Below are 14,876 nucleotides of genomic sequence, written 5' to 3' on the forward strand. Positions count from 1 at the left end.
TCAGGGAGAAAACAGCCCTCTCACCTCAATATTTCTTCTTTAGCCCAATGCACCTGCTTCCCCTGGGGAGCCCGGGCAGGAGGAACCCTGGTGAAGCTGCCTGGCACCCCAGAAGACCCCATGGGAGCAGGAATGATGCCCCAGAATGAGCAGCCCCTTGCACATCATTGCCATTCTCAGGGCTTCTGGCTGAGCAGCAGTGGGTGAGGACTTGCCCAAGCATAAGCCCTCCCCGTGTCCCACTGGGACAGGCTCCCTGCCGAGGGCCATGGGTGCATGAATCCCAGTTGCAAATCCCTTCAGTGTGGTGAAGTTTTTTCCCTCTTTACCCCTAGATCCTGTCGCCTCTCCTCGAGCAGGATGATTCTGGGTGTGTAGCGGATTCTGAAGGTGCCGTCTCAGCCAGCGCTGTCTCTCCTCCTTGTGCAAAGCCCTGTGCCTGGCAGAGGTAGACCCTTGAAATATTTGGAGTCCTACACCTGTAATTCCTCCCTTTGCCCGTGCTCCTGCCTGCAGCACCATCCCTTTACCGCTGTCTCTGTGCAGAGGAGCAGAGACATGAAACTATTGGGGAGAGGGAAAAAAAAAAAAAAGGCATGCAGAAAAGCGCTGTGGAAAAGCAGAGCAAATTAAGCAGAGCTCTGATCTGCTTGGGTTTGTGCTTGCCAAAAATGCACCATGCATCTTAATTCGCTCTGCTGTTCAGCTCGCACTCACTGCTCTCCTGATGCCATTTCGGCGCTCTGAGCTCAGCCTTTTCAACACTTCAGTCTTCCTCTTTCAGGATTTTTTTTTTTTTTTTTGCATGTCTGATTGCAGAATCTGCTGCAGGAGGGAAGGGGGAAGCCAGGGGAGGGAGGACGGGAGCCCCGACCCTGGGTGCTCCTGCCTGCGCTTCCCGGCAGCCAGCTGGGTCCCCAATGCATTTTTTAGGGGCTGGAGGGGGTGCATCTTTTCTTGAAAGTCCTTCCTGCGTGCTCTTCAGTCGCTTTTTTCACACCCAGCCGTCTGATCTGCCTCTCGCTAGGATCCTCCAAAGAAGAAAAAAAAAACATTTAAATTGCTGTAATCCACACTGGCTTTTATTCTCTTCCAGTTCAGTTTAATCTCTCTTTCCTCTCCACCCTTATGTCCGGGTTGGGGGAGGAGGGGGGGGAGGAGGGGGGGAAACCCACCCAACAACCAAGCGAAAGGCAGCATCGTCCTCCAAAAGAGCTTGGGAAAGCAGGAGCCGAGCCAGAGCCCCTCTGCTCTCCCCCACCAAAAATTTAACCCCAGCTTCAACTTTTCCTCCGCTCCCGGGGCTGAGCTGGGCTCCAGCCGTGGGGTTTTTCCCCTCTCTCCCCCCCTCCTCCTACACTGATTTAAGCGGAGAGGGAGGGGGGTGGGGAATCCTTTTTATTGCGGAGCCCGGTTCTCTTTGCAAGCCTTCCTCCTCCTCTTCCTCCTCCTCCTCCCCTGCTTTTTGTGCCCACCGCAGCAGGGCTGGCCAGGCCGGGGGAGGGAAGCGATGGGAAGGGGAGATCGCCCCCTCCTCTCCCTCTGTCTGTTTTTTTTGCAGGTGTGTCAATTTTAATTCTGCCCAGTAGGTGGGACTTGGTGACTTTCGCACCGTTTTTGTTATTTATTTATTTCTCCGGCTGCTTCTCTCCCTCCCTCCCCTCCCCTCCCTCCCTCCCCAGCCTCCCGTTGCGATCCTCCGGAGCGGCTGCGGGAGCGGCGGGCGGCCGGGCCGGCATGCATCCATCCCCGCCCGCGGCCGCGGCCGCTGCCCTAGCGGGAATTACAGCCTCTCCCAGCCAGCTGCCAGCATGATTTCATCTGCTGGAGGATTTTTGCATCTGATCGCTTGAGGTTTTGTTGTTGTTGTTTTTTTTTTTTTTCTTTTTCCTCCCTCTGTCTTTGTTTCCTTCCCCCTTTCCCCCCCTTCCCCTCCCTCCATCCCCCCTTTCCTCCTCCTCCTCTTTTTTAGAAGCAGCAATCGGAGATGGATGTCTCTCTTTGCCCTACCAAGTGCACTTTCTGGAGGGTATTTTTGCTCTGGAGCATTTGGGGAGACTATCTGCTTTCGGTGCTGGCTTGCCCTGCTAATTGTCTTTGCAGCAAGACAGACATCAATTGCAAGAAGCCGGATGATGGGAACCTCTTCCCTCTCTTGGAAGGGCAGGATTCAGGCAGCAGCAATGGCAACACGAGCATCAATATCACGGACATCTCAAGGAACATCACTTCCATGTAAGTGGGGGTCCCCCCGGGCTCCCCTCCCGCGGCAGGGTGCGGGCTGGGCTGCCCGTGCGGAGCTCAGGTGCCCCCGGCATCGCTGCGCTGTCTGGGCTCAGCCCGACTCCCCAGGCAGAGGATGCGGATCCGGCTTTTCCCTTACCCCATCCCCCCCAAAAAAACCATAAAAAGCCCAGCAACAGTTTGGCCAAGGCTTAAGAGGAATAAAGTAAATGAGATCTGATTCCTTAGCAGGAGAGAGAGCAGCAGGCAAAGATGCTAAAGCTGCTGCTTCCTTTAACTGTTTGCTTCTGCAAGGGGAACGGGGACGCCACAGCCACACACCGCCACATATTTACCCAAATTGGGCAAGAAAAGCAAGTTCTGAGCTGTTTTTTCTTTCTTGAGACTTTGGATCCGGTTAAAATAGCATTATTTTTTACATCCTCACATCAGAAAAATACTCCCTGCCCTGGCTGAGTGTATCTGGGGATCTGCGGTTTTGCATTTTTAAGAGGAGGAAAAAAACCCAGGACAGTGAGATGTCCCTTAAGTAGCTTATTTAATTTGCATTGTAATAATTTTGTAACTCGTCGTGGTGCCGCGATAGGATTTGTGCGTTTTAGGTTCGGGGTGGTGGCGGTGGCGAGAAGCATCGGAGCAGCGAGATATTTTTAGTTGAGCACTTTGCGTTTGTTTGCATGCTTGTTTATCTGGAAAATCAACTTGAAGTTGCATTATCCTTGTTTGGAGAGGCAGTTAGCAAAGCCCATGTTAATCTCATCAGTGTGGAGTCGAGAAAGGAATATATTTCCTTCTCCTGAATCCATCATGCTCTGTGTGTGTGAAAAAAAAAAATTCCTCATTGCTTCCAATCTCTGCTCTTTATTTTCCAGTACATTTTTGGGTGAGATGAACTCTGAGCCATTTCATTATTCTAATGCTAATTGAAATGTGAGCATTTAGGGAAATGTAGCCCCCAGAGCAAGTTGCCAGTGGGAGTTGAGCAGAGAAGAGGTGGAATCCTTTATTCTGGCAGTTAAATGCAGCAAGGTTTGAAATGAGTAATGGAGGGTTATTTTTTTTTTTTTTTTTTCACCTCGATGGCACGGTTGCATGGAGGGAGAGGGCTTTGGGTCTCCTCCTGAGGCTGTTTTATTTGGTCACAGTGCAATTGCAGCAGAGCCATGGAGTAATCGCAGTGCCTCTTTCGCAGCTCTGCTCATCACGTTTGCTGGGTAAAGATGATGGGAGCTGCTTTCCCCGCTTGCTTACAGGTTGATGTGGTGCTCAGGCAGGTTTTCAGCAGGTCACTGACCCTGAATCCCCAACTCTGCCTTCCCCTTGGCAGCAGACCTCCGTAAAAGCAGCAGGAATGGGGAAAGTAAATGGGGAAGCTAATGCAACGCTCCCCTTCCAATTGCCCCATATTTACCCTGCATTGTCGTGCTGGAGTGTTTTCCCTGTGATGCTGGAGGGATGAGGGTGATGCTGGGGAAGTCAGAGAAACTCGTGTTTTTTCCCTGTGCTCGCTGTTTGTTGTGGTTTAGTTTTAACCCTTTGGGGGCCGAGGAGCAGCAGGAAAGGCTGGGAAGGTTTGGAAGCCACCAGCGTGAGCGAGTGTGCGTTGTCAGACGCACAGACATCTGAACTGCTGTGAGAGGTAGTATTACACGAGTGCTTTGTGCCCAGAAAATGTCTTTACTGCTTTGAAAATGAGAAATGCTGATAAGCAGTCCATAAAAAGGAGAGGGGGAAAAAAAATCCAAACGGACAACTCCAGAAAGAGATACTGGGTATTTTTTTTGGAAAGGAGCTTCTCTTGAGTTGGGGAAGGAGAAGAAGGTGCCAGTTTTTGCTGGAATTCGTAGGCATCTCTGCTTCACACTGAGCAAAGCACATTCCTTCACCCCCTGCATCGCTGCTGGACCCGTGCCTCCCTTTTTGGGCTTGGGAGGGCTGAGGCACAGGACTGGCGTGAACTCCAAAATGCTCTCAGGGACTGAGACTGAGCACAAATGAAAACTTTCCACAAGGGTCTGTGCTTACTGGGAAGGCAGCAGTGGTTTGTAGTGGATGCTTATGGGAGCAGAGGGTTGATTTGTGTGGCAGGGATGCTTCCCAGCAAAGGAGCCGCTGCCGGGAGCCAGGGCTGAACCATGTTCACGCTCTTGTGCGGGAGGCATCAGGTCCTGCACCCTTTCAGGCTGATGTCAGGCCTCTCCTTGCCAGCCCTGACATCATGGGTGTTGGGGTGAGGGTGCCTCGAAGCCCAGCCTGGTCATCGCTGAATCACTCCTGGCATGTGAGTCTGATTCAGCTGGGCGAGGAGCAGTGTTTTCCCCCTGCTTGCCATGCTCACCGGGGGCTTGGCCTCATTAGGCAGCTTGTGGGCAGCCAGTGGGCAAAAGCACCTTCTCCCACTGGGCTGGGGGCAAGCAGGGGAGGCTCAATCCTGTCCCTGTGGCTGGGGGATGCAGTGCCCCAGCTGGAACCTCCCCACAGGCCCTCGGGAAGGTGGTGGTCGCTGCTCCATCTTGTTGCTGGCGAAAAAGCAAATGGAGTGTGGGGTGGTGAAACAACCCTGCGACCAGGCACAGCCTTATTCACGTCCAAAACAGAGCTCAGCTTCCAAATCAGGGCTTGAGTGTTGCTGATGAAAGACTGCCAGCACCCATTCAGAGAGCTGGCTGAAAAAAACGATTTGAGCCATCTTGGAGGGCTTGTCCATCTTACCCCCTTGAGCCAGGGCAAGACCCCTCCAGGCCAGCCCAGCCCAACCCAGCGCTGGGGGCTGAGCCATCAGGAGCTTTGGGTTATATCACTTCTTAGTGGCTGATGAGGCCCTGTGAGGTGAAGACAACAGAAGAGGAACAGGGGACACCCAGCCTGCAGTGCTGCTGAAGGAGGCTGGTGGGGCAGGCCAGCCCTGTGGATGCCCTCACTGTGGTGCCCCACCATCGAGCCTCCTCTTGCACCCCTCAGTGGAATGGCCTTTGCTTCAATTGCTGGTGCTTCTGGCTTCCCATACATCCTCCTTTCGGTAGAAGTCAGGGCTGGGTGGCTCCTGCCCTGGCTGGGCTGGAGGGGTCAGTGACACACAACCTTCTTGCAAATCCAGGTGGTGCCAGATCAATGGTCAGGCAGGAGAAAGGCAGGAGGTTCCCGCCCTGAGATGGATGAGGAGGTTAGGTTGGCTGATGTCCCTCTGCCCTTTCCCAGCATGCCCAGACAGTTACCCGATTTTGGGTAGCATCCCTGGAGATGTGACTCTGCACACAGATCCCTCTGAAGAGCTGCCAGCAGCCCTGTCTAGCCAGAGAGCCAGCTTGGACCTGGCTGAGAGGGCCCCAGTTTGGAGTCGTGCTCTGCACTTCCCCCTCCTGGTTTCAGGAGAGGGCACCATGGGGTTGGGGTATGTCCATGCCATTGCTTTTTCTGCGCAGCTTGGTGGCCTTTGCTGTGTCCCCAGCCAGGTGTGACTTACAGCGACTCTCAAGCTCCCCCCAACCCATCCACACCCCTGTGGCATGGGGTTTTACTCACTGCAAGACCAGATGCACAGGCAGAGCTTTGATCCCAGGGCTGCTGTGGCACAGAACCCCATCCACTCCCACGTGCCGAGCAGCCGGCGTGTTTGTCACCGTGGGTCCCCAGCCCTGGCACGGTGGGGGTCTGGCTGGCACATGGGGCAGCCGGGGGTCTGGCTGGCACATGGGGCAGCCGGGGGGCTGGTTGGCACACGGGGCTGCCGCGTGTTGGGGTGACGGCGGGTGCTGCGTGCCAGGGGCGGGCCGGGCCGGGGACTCACCCCGCTGGCAGCGTGGGCAGCGCCTGCGTGCGCCGGCAACCATGCGTGGGGAAGGACAGACGGAGGAGTTTGCCATCTGGGCCTCCCTACTTCTCAGCTGTTGCTATGGCACTGCAGAGATGCTGCTAGGCAGGCGGTGGTGGCCTGCGTGTGTCACCCCTGGGCTCCCTCGAGGTAGGGAGATGTCCCCGGTATATAAGGCCTCACTCTTTACCCAGCCTCACCAGGGGAGAATTGGGGTTCTCATGGTAGAACACACTCGATGGCTGGATATTCAGGGTGTATCTGTGCAGCTCGTAGCTGCTTTCAACAAGGTGAGATGAATTCAGAGCAACCCAAGAGGAGGTGGCTCATTGTGGAGCACAGTGGGGTGCAGGATTTTGGGGTCTCACCTGCAGGGGCAAGAGGAAGCATCTTGCTCCCCTCCATAGACAAGAACAGCATCTTCATTCTTCCTTATCAGGCTGTCCCACCAGTCTACGGCAGCATCCGCTCCATCCCGTGGGCCTGGCCGGGGGTGGGAGAGCCACGTCAGCGCTGGGAGCTGTGGGGGGACCGGCAGCGCGGCCCCCACTCGCTGCGCGGGAGCTGGGAGCATGTGGAGTGGGGGAGAGCGAGGGGGTGCTCAGAGCAGCAGCACCCCTTCCCTGCTGGTGCAGGGAGAGCCGAGGCACTGGGAATGCTCATGTGTGCCCATGTCTGGGAAGGAGGGAAGAAAGAAAGGGCAGGACTCTTCCTGACAGGGCTGGAGGGAGCAGAACTTGCTTTGGTGACCCAAACAGCCATGAGAAAGGCTCCTGTGATGCTCAGATTATTGACTGCTCTGCTTCAGAGAGCAGGCACAAACTTTTCCCCTCTCTATGAATCAGCCATGTTGTGCCCAGTGTGCCTCGTGTACTACTACTCCCCCGAGATGAAGGGCTCTGCATTCCCAAAACCTCCCATCTTCTGGTCCCAGAGGCTTTGGCTGCTCCAGAGACCATCCAAAAGGTCCCTAATTCAATCCAGCTTGGATTTGCTGGACCCTTGTTCATGCAGAGCATCTATCCTGAAGGATGTTAGGATGGGGGAGGCAGGTGCAGCACCAAGCTGTGAGGACAGAGAAGGGTCCAGAGATATTTGGGACAAGGAGTTGGGCTGAGATATATGGTCTTGATGCTCTAGAGGTGATTTAAGATGGGAGAACCGAGCCGTATCCTCCCTCTTTCCTGTGGGCTGGCTGTTGGCTCCTTGCCCTGCTCTTACTGTCTTTCTCTCTGCTGACCAATCCTGGAGAGAGGCACTTTCCTGGCACAGGTGATGTCAGGTATTTCTTCAGGAAGGAGACGGTTTTGATGCCTGCCAGCACCTCCCAGACTTTTTCTGAGCCAAACATGGGGCCTGAGCTGCTGGCCTGACAGGAGGAGCTGGTGGCCCAGATGGTTTCAGGGTGGATGTGACATCTCCCATGTCCTTGTGTCCTGCAGGTTTTGGGGAAGTCTAAATTAGTTCTGATTGTAGGCTTGTCTCCTTGTAATTGGAGAGGTGAGACAGAGGTGCTTCAGGTCTAGGATGGATGTTTAAAGGGTGTGAGGAGGAGCTGCCTTGCTGTCCTTGGAGGCTTGGAGAGGTGTTGCCTCTGGCTAAGGGCTTTTGTAGAGCTCAGGAAAAGCTTTCCGGGTTTGCTTTATATTATCAGCTCACCTCTGTGAAGCAAAGCATCTTCATGTGCTGTGGCATGAGGCTGCTCGAGGTCTCCCACAGCCCTGTGACCATCCATGCACCCAGCAATGCTGGGCCCTTTTGGGGAACCTCCCAAAGAGTCCCTGAGATGTCCCATGGGATCAGCTTTGGGGAGCCCTGGAGGTAGATGGAGCTTGGTGGTGCTTCCCTGTGCCACCCTGGCACACTGGCTTGTCCTGCTCAGTGAAAAGCCCCTGCTTGGTGCTGTCCAGGAGTTTATGGCTGGATTTGGTGCATCCCATTTAGGGGGACTGCTGACAAGTGGGGAATAAACCAAGGCTTAAGCCTGCCAGGCTTCCAAAGTGAGTGTTACTAGTGCTTGTAACTCGGAGTGTCATTTGCCGGGCTCTGTGCGATAGCAGTAGTTCAGTGTTTCCTGCAGAGGGGGTTCCGACAGGCTGTGCAGCTGCTTTCTAAGCAGCTGTGTTTGACAGCAGCCTGTGGGCTCTGGTCTGCCCCAAATCCTCCTGCTCTCCCCTCGGCACCAAGGGGCGCGCAGCAAAGCTGTCATCGAGGAGGTGCTGTGGGCGAGTTCGTCGCTCAGAGGCCGCACTTTGTGCCGCGGTTGGGCATCGCAGCACTTTGTGCCCACGGGAGGAGATGAGGGCCAGCAGCTCGCTCACCTCACGTGGTTCTCCAGGTTCCTTGAGAACCGCGCATGCAGCACCAGCACCACGGCTGCAGCGGGCTGTCCCCGCTATCCCCCAAAGACGACACGCTCCGGACTGAGGCTGTGGGTGCAGGAGCGCTGGCAAACGAGCATGTTCCCCATCCGTGGATGTTCCACAGCGCCCGGCCGAGCCTCCACCCTGCGCCCCGCTGGGGCGGCCGGAGCCCGGCTTGCTCTCTGCCCGGCGCATCCCGGCTCTTCCGCTCCTCTATTCCCGTCTAAAGGCGGCTGTGCCGCTAGAGGGCAAGCGGCAGCGCCAGACAGCCCGGCTCCGGGATCCGGGATGCGCGGTGCGCGGGCACGGCCGGCTCGGAGCCGCACCGGAGCGGCGCGGGGTGCGGGAGCGCCGGGGGCTGCGGGGGCTCGGGGGGCAGGTCACCGCCTGCTCGCTGTCACGCTGAAAGGCCTTTGCTCTGGGTGCCCGTGCTGCTGAACCCCTCACCTGCTCCCTAATTCGGCATCCCCATCCCTGCGTGGGCACCCACTGGTGTCGGGTGGTCCCCTAGGACCCGAGTGGGTTGCTGGGTCATGGATTTCTTCTCTGTGCTGCTGCGGGAGAGTGTGGTCAGTGCACCCCCACCTACCCACAGCTCTTCCACCAGTGCTGCAAGATACAGCCCCAGCCTGCCTGTGAATTGAGGTGATTTGCAGCTTTTTGGCGGTGTTGGCCCAACCAAAGAGGGTGCAGTGGGAACGTGTTGCTGGGAAAAAGGTGCCTGAGCGGGGTCATGACGTCCCCTCTGGGACCAGCTTCTGGCTGTGATCCTACAAGGAAGCCCCTAATAGCTCTGTCCATTTTACTGATGGGGGAGCTGAGGCACAGAACAGTGGTGGGACTGGCCTGCAAGAAGCAGAGTGAGGATGGAGGTCCCTTAGCCCAGCACTGGCCAGGGTTTAGGGAGAGGCCGAGCACGGAGCAAGGGATAAACAAGACTGTTCTATTGGTTCTGCTTTGTTTAGCAGACATGAGAGAGGTCCATGGAGAAACCTGGACGTAGTGGCAAGAAAGCACAGACTGAGAGCTGTGTTTGGAGGCCTCCAGGGTTGGTGCAATATTCTTTGCTCCTTTGATTAAACCTCTGGATGGAGGTCAGAGAGCTAAAGAGGCCTTCTCCAAGGGGGGAAGGCTGAGAAGAGCCTGCTGTGAGACAGAGCAAGGGTGAGTGGGGGCAGGAATCTGGTCTTGGCCCTGTAACATCCTCTATGTGTGGCTCCTGGGATTGTCTCATTTTCCCTGGCAGCTGGGCCAAAGAGGGGCTGGTTATTTCCAAGGGCTGCCAGCATGATGGAAAGGCTGTGACACCCTGTGGTCCTGCAACGCAACAGCAAATGGACCCCCAGCACCATGGCAGGGACAACATCTTGTTGGATATGTGTTGGGGAGTGGGTGATGGATCATGGGTTAGAACCATGGAACAGCTCAGGGCCTGGGCTTAAGGGGGACTGAAATCTCTCTGGACTCCCCTTGGAACACTGCACTGGAATCAGTGCTACTCCACCAACCCTGCTGTGCTGTGTCCCTGGGTACCCCCATCCTCCACATACCACCCGGCTTCCACACCCCAAGGGACTGGGGGGCCTTCCATGTTTCCCTCTGTGTGAGACCTGGCCTGTGCTTGCCTGCAGGGTGGCACCAGGAGAACATGTTTTTAGCTTGTTTTCGTGTGCTGTAGCAGTTGAGGAGCTGCAGGAGAAGCCAGAGCCATGTGCACAGCCAGCTTTCCTCCAGCTGCCACCCAGTGCTTTGGGATGGTGGATAGTGGAGCCTGGTAGTGACCGTGCCCTTCCTGTACCCACATGTGACATCACTCCCAGCTTCAGTCTGCCTAAATAACAACTGCCTTTTTAATTAAAAACACAAGTCCCAGCAGTGGGGCAGAGAGGTCAGGAAGGGCTCCCAAGGGAGTTTGATAGCACAGATGTGCAACTCGAGGTGCTTGTTCTTGACTACAGTGGTGTTGAAATGACAACTAAACGGTCTTGGGATCCCAGGGAGGGACGCAGGGAGATGCTGACCCAAGTGCTACCCGCCATGAAGCCTCTTGCCTGCAACTCTCCTACAGCTCTGTGCTGGGCTCAGTTGTGCTGGGAAGGGGACAGGGCACTGGTGCCTTTGCTGGCTGCTCTGTGCTGTCCCTGGGGGACTGGGAAGTGGGTGGGAGCAGATGTGAGCATGGTGCAATCCCCATCCTTCTGGGCTGTGCAAGGCTGTCCCTTAACTAGTTCTCACCGGGAGGTTCCCACTAGGAAATGTTAATGTGGAAATGCTCAAACAGATGCTGGGAATCTGAGCGCTGCTGAGGACCCTGCATGCTCAGGGGTTTGCCAGGATAAATTAGGAACATGAATGCTCAGCTGAGCTGCAGCAATGCCAGGCTCTGACTCCTGACCCTGCCGGGACATGAAGCCACATGGGGGAGATCTCGGGTGCCTGCAGCTGCCGACTTTCCTTCTGCTCCTGGAGCAGCTCTGGCCTCATCCCCCATCCCATGCTCTCCATGGAAATGCTGTGCAGTGACCTGGGCTGGGAACAACGAGTCCTGGCTCTCCAGCCTGTGATCCAGCTGTGCAAATGCTCCCTTGGGCTGCCTGCCCTCCTCCTCTGCTCCTAACCCAGGCAGACAAGGCCAGCTTGGGCATCCCTCGTGTTCCTCCCAGTACAGATGGGACTGCCTGTGGGGAGCTCTGTGACTTGTGTGGCTGGAAAAGTCTCTCTTGTCCCCAAAACTCTTTCCTCCAGGATGTGGACGGGTGTTCCTGGGGCAGTGAGGTAGGTCCTGGCTTTGTCTGTCTCATGCCTTGCCTATGCTCTCCCAGCCAAAATATAATCCCAGGGAAAGTAAGGTGAAAGCCCCCAAGTCATTGGGTGGCTGCTGCTGAGCAGCCTGTGGAACAAGCAAAGTTCAGTGGGACACAGGGCAAGGATGCTGTGTGTTCCCAGCTCCCCAGCTTGCTGAGAGCATCCCTTCCTCCTGGGGCTCTCTTTGTGCCTGTTCAGAGAAGCTGAATGTTGCTGGGGACTATTTCCTCTTTTGAGCCTCACACGGGCTCCGGACACATCTGTGCTTCCAACAATCTCACAGGCTGTCCCAGACTCTGCAGGGGAGAGGGCAGAGTAGCAGAGAGCTGAATCAGCAGCAGAGCAGCTCCCTTGGGGAGTGCTGTGCCCCTCATTTCAGGTCGGAGCAGATGCTGGAGGGTGTCCTTGGGAGCATCAGAGCAAAGCCTGAGCCCGAGGAATGTGAGCCGGGAACTTGCACGGTGCAAGGATGCCAGCTGGGCAGGGAGGGGCAACAAGGAGCTCTGCAGGGCTGGCACTGTGGGGGTTAATGCCAAGGTGCAGGATACAGCTGGAGCGGATTCGGGAGAGGCAGAGCCTAATGAGGCTGAAGAGGTATCAGGTGGAAGAGCTGAGCTGTGGGTGTTGAGGGCTGTGTGTGAGGGAGGCAGCAGTCACTGCTCTTTGCGAGATGCTGCGTGTTGGTTTTGGGAAGAGGAGCTGGAACAGGGAAGCTCTCGGGTAAGAAGATGTGTGGGCTGCCTGTCCTGGCTCTGGGCAGTTGGGAGGGATGTGGGTGTCTGTGGCTGGTTGCTGCAGCAGCCCTGGCTGCCGGTGTGGTGGTGGGCTGTGGTGATTTGTGTTGGTGTCTGTGTCCCCCCCAGCACTTTGTGGGTTCATCCTCTGGCCCTTGGGAGCGCAAGCCCTTGGCTTGTAGCCGAGATCCCATCCCAGGGCTGAGAGGAACCACTGTGGGCACCCCTGCCTGGAAATCCTCTCGGTGCCTTGTCCTGCCTGTGCTCCCCTCCAGGACTTGATGGCTGAGGTGCCTGATGCTCCCAGCCTGGTGTTGCTTCATGTTGCTAATAAGCCTTTCCTTCCAGAAGGGATGGTGATGGGATCCTCGAGCTTTGCCCCAGGCTTGTCCCCAGACTCAGGCACATCCCCAGACCCAGGCACACTGCCTAGCACCCACCATGTTCTGGACTGCCCTGGCCCTGAGGGAAGGATACCTGCCTTCCAAAAGGCACGGGTAGCATAGATTTATTTATTCAGAGGCTTAATTAGCATCTTTAAATATTAAATAGTAAACAAACTGCGTCTAGTGGGATCAACATTTACAAGCAGGGATTTTTTTTTTCCCCTCCTCTCTGGGACATGCACTTGTTTTTTAAGTGTTTGGGGAGGAGCAGCTGTGTGTGGGCTCTGGTTGATGGGTGAGGGATGGACCCACAGCGCTGCTGGTGAAGGAGGGGGAGAAGACAGGGATGGATGAAGGGGCAGGAAGGCTGGGGAAAAATGGAGCAGAGAAGCAGGGGTATGTGTCTGGAGCATTGGGAAATTGCAGAGCTAAGTGCTGGATTTTGGCATTTCCTGCAGGAAATTCCCTCCTGCCCAGGCAGGTGGAAGGGGACAGGCAGATGGAGGCTCCTGCCTTGGCACAGCTAATTGCAATCAAAAGGTGGTGGTCCCTGCAAGGGGAGGTGGTTTGCAGCTGATCTGCATCCTATTATCTCTGAAAATGGAGGCCTGCCTGGTAGCAGATTACACTGGGGGTTATTTATTGGCAAAGCACTGTACAGTTTTAATTTTTCCTTTTTGCTTATTCAGGCTTTAGCTCCAGAGGAAAATAGCCTGGGGTGGCTTTGAAATGGATTCTCTCTGCCCCATTAACTTATTCAGTGAGTTTAATGGGCCTTTTTTTCTCTGAGCCTTGAAGCCATCATTAAAAGGCAGAGATTTATAAAAGCAAAGATACTCCTGAGCTTTAGTCAAACTTTGGGGGAGTGAGAGGGGGGCAATGGGGTTGCTGCTGTCTGTGGTTCTGGTGATGCTGTGAGTTGAGTGTTGCTGTTGTGCCTCTCTGGAAGCTTCACATGGATAAGAGGCCGAGCTTATTTGGGATGCTGCCCGTGTGTCTCTGCTGAGGATCTGTGGGATCAGCTGGGCTGGGAGTGAGTCCTCACCTGCAAACGATGGGATGTTATCCAGGCTCCTACACATCGGGATGTTGTCTGGTGTGACCTGTCTGGGCTGCAAAGCTGCATCTCTCCAGGCTGACAGAGAGAAACTTCTCTTGCTTTGTGTAGGCTGCTCGCAACTTTATTTTCACCTCTTTTATGCCGCGCCAGGGCTGGGCAGTGCTCGATGCTTTCGTGGGCATCTGTGGTCAGTGCTTGGAGCTGTTCCCCTCTGTCCCTCTCCCTCTCTCTGCTAGTGGCATGAGTCTTACTGCACCCCTGTACTGAGCAGCCCAGGGCTGCAAGAGGCTGGGTGTCCCCTGCAGGGATTGCACTTGTTTAGCTTGTGGCCTCCTCTATCTGTTACAAAATAAGGGAGTGTTTGGAGAATGAGACTGAGATGAAATGTCTGAGTGAACTCCCCCTTTTTTTGGGTCTTCTAGGATCAACCTCTCCACTTCTTGTTCTGAAAGCCTCTTTTTGGGGAGTAAGCACAGGAGCATGCAAGGTGAGGATTGGCATGTCACTGGGGGCATCCTCCTGTTGGCAGGGCTGAGGCTTTGTTCCCCAGGCCATGATGTGTTGTGAATGTCACTTCTGGAGGGGCAGCCTGTGCCTTGTACTGCTGACAGGAAGCAGTGGCAGGGAAGAGCTGGGGGCAGCAGGAAATGTGTCCCAGCTCACTCCTGGACATTAAGTTGAGCTGTCATCTCCTGGGGTGGCGGAAGCCAGCCATGGCATGCTCCAAAGTGGTGATGTCACAACATGGTGGAGTTTCTGTGTTGGGACAACTTTTCCTTTTCCTGCTTGCAGGGTGAGCAGACCAGGTGTAACCCTTGTGTCTCTGTGCCCAGCCTGGCTCCTGCCAGCTCACGGATGCTGCAGGGAGAGCCAGGGCTGGGAGCTTTGTGATAGCTGGAGACCAAAACACGCTGCCACCCCTCACGTTTTGCACTGTGTACTTGAGGAGTGCGCCCCTCACCAGCCCTGCTGCAATTCAGGAGTGGGGGGAAGATGCTGTGGGAGAGGGAAAGGACCGGCTTGCCCATAGTGATGTGCTGAGGGTTGCATGCGTGGGGCCCACCCCAATCCCTGACTCCTGCTGGGTGCCAGAAGTGGCTGGAAAATGGGACTGGAGAGTGGGTGACGTGATTCGTGTGTATCTGTGCTGGTGGCCCTGGGGCTGGCTCACTGCCCCCACCACGGGGTGGAGGGACAGCAGCCCTGACCCTGGCTGCCTGTCATCAGCCTGGCAGCCACGTCCCGGCGGCAGGAGGAGCCTTGGCAGTGGGAGAAACGCTGCCTCTGCCAGCAGATGAGCTGGATCAGACCCTGGTGGGGAGGGACTGTGGGGCTTGCCAGGAGGAAGGAAGGGCCTCCAGCTCCAGGAGGAGATGTCTGAGGGTTTGTTTGTAGCCTCCCTGGAGGCAATGACCACCAAGACTGCCCTTGGAATACTGCCCCGGGGCAGTGGTGGGACAAGGACACGCTGTA

At 55.8% G+C, this 14,876-nt stretch overlaps 1 protein-coding gene across 9 annotated transcripts in view; it reads left to right on the top strand.

Annotated features, from left to right (window-relative positions):
• Positions 1-1,960: 1,960 nt before the first annotated feature.
• Positions 1,961-14,876, top strand: part of NTRK3 (neurotrophic receptor tyrosine kinase 3) — a 205,885-nt gene continuing 192,969 nt past the window's right edge. For 5 of the 9 annotated variants that reach the window (XM_069025897.1, XM_069025898.1, XM_069025904.1 and 2 more), the window contains exon 1: positions 1,961-2,235. In XM_069025897.1, coding sequence (XP_068881998.1) covers positions 1,988-2,235 — 248 coding nt within the window. In that variant the 5' untranslated portion in view covers positions 1,961-1,987. Of the gene's footprint in view, positions 2,236-11,830; positions 11,944-13,825; positions 13,891-14,876 lie in introns of those variants that run through there. The other 4 variants (XM_069025899.1, XM_069025902.1, XM_069025901.1 and 1 more) reach the window with 3 other exon arrangements.

Source organism: Aphelocoma coerulescens, chromosome 10 (assembly GCF_041296385.1).
Source record: "Aphelocoma coerulescens isolate FSJ_1873_10779 chromosome 10, UR_Acoe_1.0, whole genome shotgun sequence".
NCBI lineage: Eukaryota > Metazoa > Chordata > Aves > Passeriformes > Corvidae > Aphelocoma > Aphelocoma coerulescens.